The following is a 10,698-nucleotide window of genomic DNA, read 5'->3' as shown; positions in this document are numbered from 1 at the left end:
GAATGAACTAGTTTGTTTATAGTGCTTACATAACCAAATGGCTGGCTTGTATTGTTTGAATAACTTTGAATTTCATTTTTTAAAATGTATTTATTTCCAGCTTTTCTGACATTATTTTAGAAATATTTCATTAAGTACATTCAGGCTCAAATGTATCACATTTCTTTAATGAAAAAGTAATCAAAAGTACACAGCATTACTGATTTTGGATCATATTTTTTGAGCTATATTATTTTAGAACTAGGTTTTACTTATGTTCCTTCATATAATCTTGCAAATTAATAGAGGCTGGAAAAGTTTATGGGGAAGTGTTACCACACGCTTCCCTCAGTACCTGCTACTTGCCACTGTTGGAGTCAAGATACCAGGATGCTTTTGGCTTAAGCATAGGCTAAGTTTTTATTCTACTGCATGTTTCTTTCTACAAGATGCAGAACAAATGAACTGAGAAAAAAGCATGTTGCCTCCATCCTTTCAAATGGCAGCAATTTATAAAATATCTTTCAACGCAGTTCAGCCTGGCTGGCAATTTCTGCTCACTGTTGGAATAGCTGCAATGCTGCAGGTCAGGTTCATGGCCTGGGGCCGGATCTAAGGAAAGGTGTGTCTGGGCTCTCCTTTGAGTGTTCCCCATCTGTTTACCCCTTTAGTGTATTCTGACCTCTCCTGCAGTGTCATAGTTCTGAGAAATGATGGTCATCAAGTCAGGAGAACATTCCCAAAGACAACACAACTAATGAGACACCCACGGAAAGCTCTAAAAATGATCAGAAACTTCTTTTTGTTTTCCTTTGATTGTTGCTCATGTCTGAAAAGAAAAACTTCATTCCTCAGAAAGAGGCAAATAAACATGAAGCTGTGACCAAGCACAGTCACCTATTTCCTTTACGTTTCTCATACAGTATTTTTCTTCGCCAACTCAAAACTGTTTTGTGCGTGGATGTTTTCTGCATCAGGACAAGCCTGGCCTGGTACAAGCATCTCCTCATTACCTGCTGGGATGGAAGATGAACTTGAAACACAAAAGTTTTCTCTCTACAGCTAATAAACTATGGCGTTTAATAAAGAAAGCACCTCTTCACTAACTGTGCAAAGAAGCTATGGCAAATCTAACCCAGCTACTCCTCACTGTCTGCAGCAGGCAGTGACAGTACAATATGAGTAGTGACTACTTGCTTGAGTACGATCTAGTCCAGCAAATGCTGAACAAGCACCTGGAAAGTGTATTTCAAAATCTAGTAGTATCAAACCTATAGGAAGGACATGAAAGGAAGATAACAGTCTTGGGAAAAAGCATACGTTTACATTAATTAATATTCATGCTGTGTTCTAACAGGATTAGCACAATGGAATTTTCTGGAACAAGTTACTGATCAAATCTTGCAAGGTGCTGAAATGTAGGAGAATAGACAGCACTCTGGATCTTGGTGTGGCTCAATATATGGCAGGAACAAACAGTGTAAAAAGAGTCAGGCTCCCCTATTAAGAAGTGAAAATCCAGTGAAATCCGTCGTAATTCTATTTCAGAACAGATACAGTTAAGTAGAACTTCATTACACTCAAATTTATGATAAATATATTGGACTCATTATTATGCCAGTAAACTGTAATAGCAATACCAGACTGACTCAATGTTTCTAGACTAGTGCCAGTGCATGCCCTTAAATACAGATTAGGTTATATATCATTGCATCACTTGTGTTGCATTACATTTCATCAGTCCACATGTACTGCAATATCCTACACAGAATTGTGAGTACAATCTGAAATCCTCCTTCAACTGTGCAAGGATACTGAGGAATTTCTACAAAATTAATTCCTTGAGCTACTTGCCTTGATGTCCCTTTGACTGCATTTTACTTCTGTTCACTAACTGGTTTGCTGATTTTATTTAAGGAATGAGAGCAAAGACTGCATGAGCTAAGGGAACGCTATTATGAATTTGGTTATATATATATATATATATGTATGTTTAAAGATGAGTAGGTGAACATCAATAATGTCACAATTCAGTCAGTGTTATATTTGCCTGTTTTCTTGGAAAACAGACATTTCATTCCTCACTTGCTGCATTATATACTACAACTAACAATCTCTCCAGACAGAAAATTGAAAAGGAATTATATAGAAGAACGTAGAAACTGGTGAAAAAAATCTTTGATTTTGTGAGCAGAAATTGAAAGTACGGAGGGCCTGAGAAAGTGAAAAACCCCAACAGTTGGGACAATTCTGCTACTATGTGGTACTAACCTTCCTGAATTTGGTGCTAAAACATTAGTATGCCATGTAGAAAATTCCATTAAAATTCATGTAATCATGGATTGTGTCTTTTATACCTGGGGTACAGATAAGGAATTCTCTTTTGTAATTTGAAACTTCTTTTAAGAAAGCCTGATCCACCTCTCCAACTGCCATAATTGTTCTGAATAACTGATAAAGATCCGTGGTGAAATCTTAGCCTCATTGATGTCTGTGGAAAAATTTGTGCTGACACAAGTAGAAATAGGACTCTCATTTGCATCCTGCCTCAGTATCGTATTTGCCAGTAATTTACCTCTCCTCTGAGGAGTTGTACCAGTAGCACTAGTACCAATCCTAAAACTATTCTTTCAGTTTCTAATAAAGGAAATGGGTATTTGTGGAGGAATAATGTGGAAGTATAACAGGAAAACATGTACTTCCAAATCTTTTTCTAAAACAACTTGTTCTGGATATAAAAAAATGCCTTTGTTCAAGGCAGAATTACCGATCTTGAATCTTTTGCTTCAGTTTTGTTTCTTGCCAAACTTAAAGTTACACAAGCACATAACTACATGTATATTTAGTCCAATTATATAACTATATAGCCAATATATAATTTATATATTTCAATGACCATAATTTTCTTCAGCTTACATATACATCTATAAATAGGTAACATGAAATGTTCTTGCTTCTTATATCAAAAAAGCTTTGATAGTCAGGATACTCATCAGGTATCCTTAGTTACCCAAAGTCAACTAACATTTTGAGATAAGAGTTTAATTTGATATTTATTAGTGATTATGCTTGGGCCAATGCAATATGTATGAATTAATGGGTGATTAATTACTGTGTTAATTATTAGTTAATGGATGATATCAACATATGTATTTCAAAATGTTTATGAGGAATTACTTTGTTAGACTAGGAATTTAAGTGTTACTTTGTATTTTAATTATCTTTTTATATTTCAATCTGTCACATTAATGAAAACTGTTATCATTTAGTAATATAAAAAGAAATGTGGGTCAAATGATATATTAAAAAATCTGATGCCCAGAGAGATCAAAGAAGAAAATGTAAAGATATTCTCCTTTCTTTAAAAAAGGGGAGGGGAGTGTGCAAGTCATAATTGTGCTGTATATTATATTTATTGCTACTTACAGTTTAGTTGGAAATTCAAATATTACACAGTCTGCTCTTGCTTTAGGGCCTAATTGCCTTTTAAAATGCATGTGCCAAATTCTCATAGGGTGTAAACTGGAATAACTCCAACTGACCTCAAGCAATTGGAATGAAATCAGTGTGTATTTGATCTTGAGCTGGCTTTGATAAAACAGATCATAGATTTTTGTCAGTTAAGGATATGGTCTAAACTGTACCATTTCTTTCTCCGCTTATAAAAGGCAGAGACTGCACCTGGCACGAGTGTGATCCAATAACTGCTAAAGACAACTGATCTCTTGTTTCATGAAGCCAGCGCTCTCTCTGTGGCCAGCGCTGAGAACAAGCTGTTTTGCTCTCAGTGCTGCAGAAGGCAGTGTCGTTCTAGAGGGCTCCAACAGCGCCCTTCTGATAAACAGGCAGCCAGGTACCTGCCTTCTGATTGCAGCAAGGCCAACTCCAAGGAGGTGCTCAACATCAGCCAGGAGATCCTATGCTGATTCCCTTCAGCGGATCCCAAGGGTGCAATCAATAAGAGACATAGCTACACTTCTGTGTTTGAAGAGTGCTGTCACCAAATTGCTGCTCCCAGAATGGTCTTAAGTCTTTTAAAATTCCTTTCTCAGTGTTTAAATGTTACAGCAAGATGGAGCAACAAATGGTGGATCATATACATTACATTTCCTAGGCTGGGTCTTCCAAGTGTCATTTACACTTCCAATGCTGATTTTGGTTTTATCCCAGTAGTGTCAGTATCACCAGAAAGGGTAAGAAATAATAATAATAATAATAATAATAATAATAATAATAATAATAATAATGATAATAAAAAAAACCAGGAATTGGCTGAAGTGTACCGCAGTACAACACACCATAATCAAACTATCAATAATGAAAAATGTTAGCTGTTTTGTTATTCCTGCGTGAGAGGCAAAGGACACCAATTGTGTAGATACAAGTTGCAAGGTTACTACTGTTCCCTGAGTGAGAAGCAAACAACAATGAAGCAACACCAAAGAATTACTGCAGAAATTACTGCTACTTCTGTTTGGAAATTAAAAAAAAACAACTTAAGAGAGAAGAAACTGGTTTTACTGTGCTTGTGAGCCTACTAGATATAAATGTGATATTGGTTGACTTAATTACCCGTAATCCTAAGCAAGTGGAAAATCGAACAGTGTAGGTATCAGAAGTGTACACCGCACTGAAATCAAGCAGTCTACAAACAGGCTGAGCTTCCACTGACAAAAAAGGAAATTACTTCTGCCTACTTGCTACTGCAGTACACATAGAATGTGTAAGACTTAAATTAAAATCCTGCCTCAGGATCTAGAGATATATAGTGTGTTTAATAAAGCATCATGTCACTGTAATTTAATTAAATATAATTTCACTATCTGTATTGATCGTGTAACACAAAAAGCTCTTCCTATGACTTTTTCTGATATTCTAAACTAGTTCCTAACGAATATTGCTGGATAATAAATTATAAGTTCCAGAAAGCATTTACAAGCTACAAGCCAAAAATAAACTTCAAGATGTGCTCAGTAAGAGAAATGCAGCAGCACTGACAAGGTTTCTTGGATACCGACCTAGAACATTTATTGTTTCCACTTCGTGCCTATCTCACTATTTTCACTTCTCTTTTATCTATCTTCTTTCTTCCCCCATCTTCTCCCCTGCTGCCCCTTTACACCCCAGATGCACAGCAGTTCCAGTGTCAAGGTTGCTCCGTGCAATTTGCATTAACATTTCCAGAATAATTGTCTGTCAGCACAACCTATTCAACAAGCAATCCAAGCAGCTCTAATTTAGTAAGACATTCGCTCTGTTGTTTCTCTTTTTTTTGTTCCTCATCTTGTCATTCTTGATAAGACAGCAAAAAGGGCAGCTTGGAGGGTGCCACATTGACACATCCACATGGGAGAGTTCTTTGTTGTAACTCGCTTTGGTGGCATCAAAGGGACAGCAACAAAGGCAGTGACAGCTCCAGAACACCAGGGCCCTTGTTTTGTGAATGCAAAGGTTAGAAGTTGTTATCTTGTACAGTAGGAATCTTCTGTGTCTGGATTTGTTCTTTTCTAGTAAACCAAACTAACTGTGTGTATGCAAAAACTAGGGGAGAAAACTATCATAATTGCTTCCAACTGATTAACTAGATAAACATCTTCTTACTGTTTTTACCGACATATGGTTAATTTCAAGATGACCGGTGCACTTCCCTCTGTCAGGACTTTGAGTGCCTCCCTGGCTGTATTAAAGCAAAGCTGGGGAGCCACAGCTCTGAGTTATCAGCAAAGTCTGTCTTACGGCAATAGAATTTACAATGCGCCATGGGCCACTTGCCTGGCGGGTGACAGGTACCTCTCACTGACAAACACCATGTATCGAACACAGTGGCATAGTCTGAACAGATTGTCTCTACATTCATGCACGTGTGAAGTGAAGAAATCAAATTCACAATTTATGTGAAGAAACTGAATTCACAACTTATGTGTTAGATTGTGCGCACCTCTGAAATTGTCTATGGGATCGTAAGTCATTTAGCAGTGAAAGTTCTTGAAACTTTAGCTGACGGAGGTGGCACAAGCCAATTTCCATCAGGAACAGCTCCACTAAAACCTGCTGTGCCAGAACTGTAAAACTGGTATTTAAGTGACATTGGGAGGAAGCGTGTGTGGACAGTTTGAGATCACTAGACGATACTTTATTTTTACTTTTGTTATGCATGTCAGTTGCAGGTATTTTTACTCTTTTGCCTTGGAGGTTTTGAAATCTATTAAACTTTGGGAAAGATTTTAGTATTTAAGCATCCCGCCCAAAGACTGTTGAAGCAAATTACAAGGTTCCTCCACTTTCTCCAAAAAGTTTTGGACTATGGCTGCAGTACTTTCATGTTTTCTACTAGCTTACATAATAGTAAAAAGTACAGAATCAAGTTTTCAGTGCTAGCCACAACGTGCCTGCACCGCCACAAAAATAAAGACTGTACAAGATCCCAGGAGCTAATGCTCTCAGTTTTCAAAGACATAAATGACCAGAGAGCTCAGTCCCGCTGCTCAAAGTCAGTGGGGAAAAGAACACCTAATTCCCATTAACAGCTTTGAAAACCTCTTTGTAGGAAGAAACAGCAAACAGAGAGAGAACTAAAGGGAAAACAATAAATAAGAACAGATGGTAATGGATTGTGCCTGGTAATTTAGGACTTCATTTTCACGTATACAGTGGCCTCTTGACCACTTCTGCAGCATAAAGGGATTTCCACACAAATCATGGTGAGATTCACATAATACGTCTGTTTTGTATTGTATCTGTAATTCTGCACTCCACTATTGTAGTAAAATGCACTTTTAAAGGCACTTCTGCTCGAGTAACTGCTGCAATAATCCCATGATCAGTCTGAAAAACTTTGTAGATATATTTAATTCTCTTCAAGGTTATTTTAAGAAATAACACGGGTGTCAGTAAACTTCCTTGCACCTGTATGTAGGTTGCAATTAATTTAAGGTGGCTTAGTTGCTTGATTTTGTGAAGGGATGTTATTTGAAACTGTCCTACTCTGTAGGTAAAATAATTGTAATAAAACAGTCCTTTGTTGCTGTTTTACTAGAACACCTACTTTAAGTTGCTGAAAAATAGCAGTGTACTAAAAATCACTTGGAGTTTTGCTTATCTGTGGAATGTTCCCGTGTTTAAAATCAAAATAGAAGCCTTATATATGCGCATGCATGGGTGTGTGTGCACATATATTTATGCATATGTATGTATGTGTAGAGATATATCTAGTTGGAGATATTTGTAGTTAGGTCTGATTCAAATAGTTTTAGATTATTACTGGCTTTCTTCCTCACTCTTCATAGAGACATTAATTTATAAAATAAAACAGTTTCAGGCACTGCTTTGAAGTGTTAGTAATCACAAAATGATACATCTACACTCGGATGTAGTTGCCTATTAAATTTCTTATGAGTCCCACCCCAGGTAATTCTTTATGCTTTTTACAAAACTTTTTTTTCATGCCTTACTCTAACTTACTGGGCATTCTACATATTGGGCATCTATATATGGGCATTCTACACATATTGTAGAATGACATACGTCTAGAAATACTCTACATGAGATCGAGTCTTGGACTCAGTCATACTGATAAATATCTGCAGTTATTTTGAATTTATAATGAAGAATTTGACTTAATGGTGTTGTACAAGTTCATGCAGAGCAACTTGCTGATAATCAAGCAGCCGAAGCATATTTCTTTCTCGGTGGGAGTTCCATCACATGCACTTTAAGAGAAAATTTGGCCTGAAAGGCCCACCATTTTCACAAATAAAAGATCTTGCTCAAAACCAAACTTTTTAGGAGCTAGAATGGTTCAGTTTTCAAAGCGCCACAATGTTTTCCAAAATTATTAGAGGAACGTGCACCTCAAAAATACAGCATAGTTTTGGTATGTTGTATTTCAGTGATCAAAGTCTTCGGTTAAGGATAAATACCAGGCATGATGATCATCAGGACTGTGTATTGGGTCAAGCAAGAATGCTGCTTGCTTTGGAGTCAAAACAATTGGTTTAACTGTCCTAATAAAATCTCAGTTCTTTTGGGGTAATGACTTATCAGTACTGCCAAACCATGCATCTAGGACATAACATCTAAGCTAAAACTGTGGACTGATCATTAGCTTTTATCAGATATTTGAACCAGACCTCTAATAAAGGGATTATTAACACTTTTTTCAACACTGAAAAACCCTAAAAAATGCATTTTAAGCTCCTGTTGTTGTTGTATTTCAAAAAGCAGATAGACTTTTCTAAGATGCATTTTAATTTCATGGAAACCTTGCTTTTGTATAAAGATCTCATAAAATCTTATTTTTACAATTTCTCCATTATAGGCCAAGTTATATTTTGCAATAGTCCCCTTTAGCTGAGCCACATAAACAAACCACAAAATTCCCAGGTAAGCTGGGAATAAAAATCATATGGCAAGGTCTGGATGGACAAAATAATTTTCATATGTACAATCACTGCTCAGAAATGAACCTAGGGGAACATGGGAAAAACAATGGCTGTTACTCGCTACTTCAAAATTGAATATCCAGTTCCCATTCCATTGTCTATACCTTTTTCTGTGTAATACTAGACCGAGTTGCATTACATGCCTCTGAACACCGAAGAATCTCTCAGCACAATGGGTTTGAATCTACCTTAAGAAGAAGTAATCAGTTGCCTCACCTCTTCAAAGGCTTCAGTTTTCTATGCTTATTTGAAAAGTGAATACAAACTGGAAGGGTTACACAAAACAGCATCACAATTAATGAGAAATGGAAATGATTGGCTTGTGTGAAACAAATGGAAGAGCTGAATGTGTATATGTAAACCAAAACATAGTAAAGAAATAAATATTTTTCTGGTACTACCAGCAATGAAGGACTGGAATTAACTTAGTTTGGAACGGAGGGTTATAAGGATAATGGTTTAATATTTCTGTTGGAAAAAGTAGGCCCAATACAAGAATAAGGTAAGACCACTTTCAAAGGTCTTAATCAGGAAGATGAAGTAGACTGCTGAACAGTTTCTCAAGCAGTGATGTAAGTCTCACTATTTGGTTCATCTAACTTTGGACCATAAAATCAAGGAGTGAAGGTGACTTGGGTTAACGTATTCGAATTTCCTTCCAAGAAAAGCCCAAACTTTTGTTTTTCTTCTTTTATTTAATGGCTGCAGAGAACTCATTGGGTTGGAAGCTTTTAGTAGCGTTATTACAGTTGACAGGAAAGTGGACAAGCAAACATGAACATGATGCAAAAATCCACAAGCAGGGTCTTTGTGGCATGATTCGCTTCATATGCACTTGATACTGTTAAAACTTGGTGTGTGACATCTTTCCCTGTTATGTCCTATCTCTATGTTATTTGAAAGTTGCACCAACAGCAATACACATAATGATAATCAAAGAAAAGAAGTAAGTAAAAGAATAGAGAGAATTAAAATAAATGCTTTCTAAATACAAATGCTGCCTGTAATAAAAATAAGACAAGAACAGAAAAATCAGCTTGCAAATAGTGTTATTGTTCAAAGTTAGCATTACAAACTGGTTTTAATGACTTTTTTTTTTTTTCATAGATGCCTGCTGGAAAGACAAGGTGCCAAAACTCAAATGAGTGTTAGCAAGGACATCAAAAGTTGTCAGTTAAATTGCAGAGGGCTGTACACATTTCATAACGTAAAATAGACTATGTCTTTGCAAAAAGGGCAGCACCACAACTTTGCATATCTTACATGGTTTTATGGTGTGTTAGCAGCTAAACATGCCATAAAAAGAAGGTTTTCACTTTTAAAAGCTTATAAACGATGTTTCGTAAGAGACTGGATGCTGAGACAATTCTTTTAATCCAACTTTCAGAGGTACTCATGCAAATGCAGGTGTCGGCTTTTTCCCACAAGATCTATTGTGCATCAGTTACAGAGTCTCCATCACTCCTCAGAAACCTAAATTTTCTTTCAAGCCTGGACCATTATAACTAGGGTCACTGCAAATCCAGGTCTCACGAATGCACAATACTTTTCACTTTTGGTTAGTCACCACCACTTCAAACCAGCATTCCTCTTTTGATGTTGTGCTTGATTAGCTAGTTTTTGCAGTGTACTTTTCCCCTCAGTGAACGTAGTAGATAGCGTAACTAAGCTTTTTGCAGGATTCTGCATTTTACAGTTGGCCTTCAGGGATGCTAAATTTAAGAGTAAGGAAACAGTAATTAAAAGTGATTAACACAAGAAGCCTTGGTACTATGAAATGTGGACTCAATTGTCCTTGACACAGGCAGAACGAGGCAGCAGGTTTTGGTTTTGATTACAGCTTTACTTGCAATTTTAATAAACATGAGCCAGTATTCAAACTTTTAATATCCTGCTGCTTAACTATTTCCAAAAAGCAATCCAGCACTTTTAAACAGCCCTTGTTTAAAAATTTTAATTTGTTTGGCTCTGTCTCTGCTTAGAGAAGTTGTAGCCTCATGGTAACTCTTTTATAAGTTCATTTCCAGAATCACAAGCAATTGGTTTTTTTTCAACTAAGTGTTTCCGCATGTGCCAAAAGTGTCAGGCTGACAGCTTTCCTGCACCGTTTTATCTGGTTCCCACAGTAAGTATGAGAGACAAACACAGGAATGTGTCTAGTGCTGACTATGCCCATCAAGGATACAATGATACTTACAGCTCTTCCAGGAAGCGGAGATTGTGCACGGGGTTTGAGGGCAGCTTAGTAATGTTGTTCATACTGAGATCACTGTAGGGA

The 10,698-nt window shown here is 36.8% G+C and overlaps 1 protein-coding gene across 1 annotated transcript in view; it reads right to left on the bottom strand.

Moving 5' to 3' along the window:
* Positions 1-10,698, bottom strand: part of LGR5 (leucine rich repeat containing G protein-coupled receptor 5) — an 88,052-nt gene that overhangs the window by 42,398 nt on the left and 34,956 nt on the right. The window contains exon 2 of the mRNA XM_009646270.2: positions 10,618-10,689. Within this exon, the coding sequence (XP_009644565.2) occupies positions 10,618-10,689 (72 nt within the window). The remainder of the gene's footprint in view (positions 1-10,617; positions 10,690-10,698) is intronic.

Source organism: Egretta garzetta, unplaced genomic scaffold (genome assembly GCF_000687185.1).
Source record: "Egretta garzetta isolate BGI_Z169 unplaced genomic scaffold, ASM68718v1 scaffold68, whole genome shotgun sequence".
Lineage (NCBI taxonomy): Eukaryota > Metazoa > Chordata > Aves > Pelecaniformes > Ardeidae > Egretta > Egretta garzetta.
This window is presented reverse-complemented; position numbering and strand designations above follow the sequence as displayed.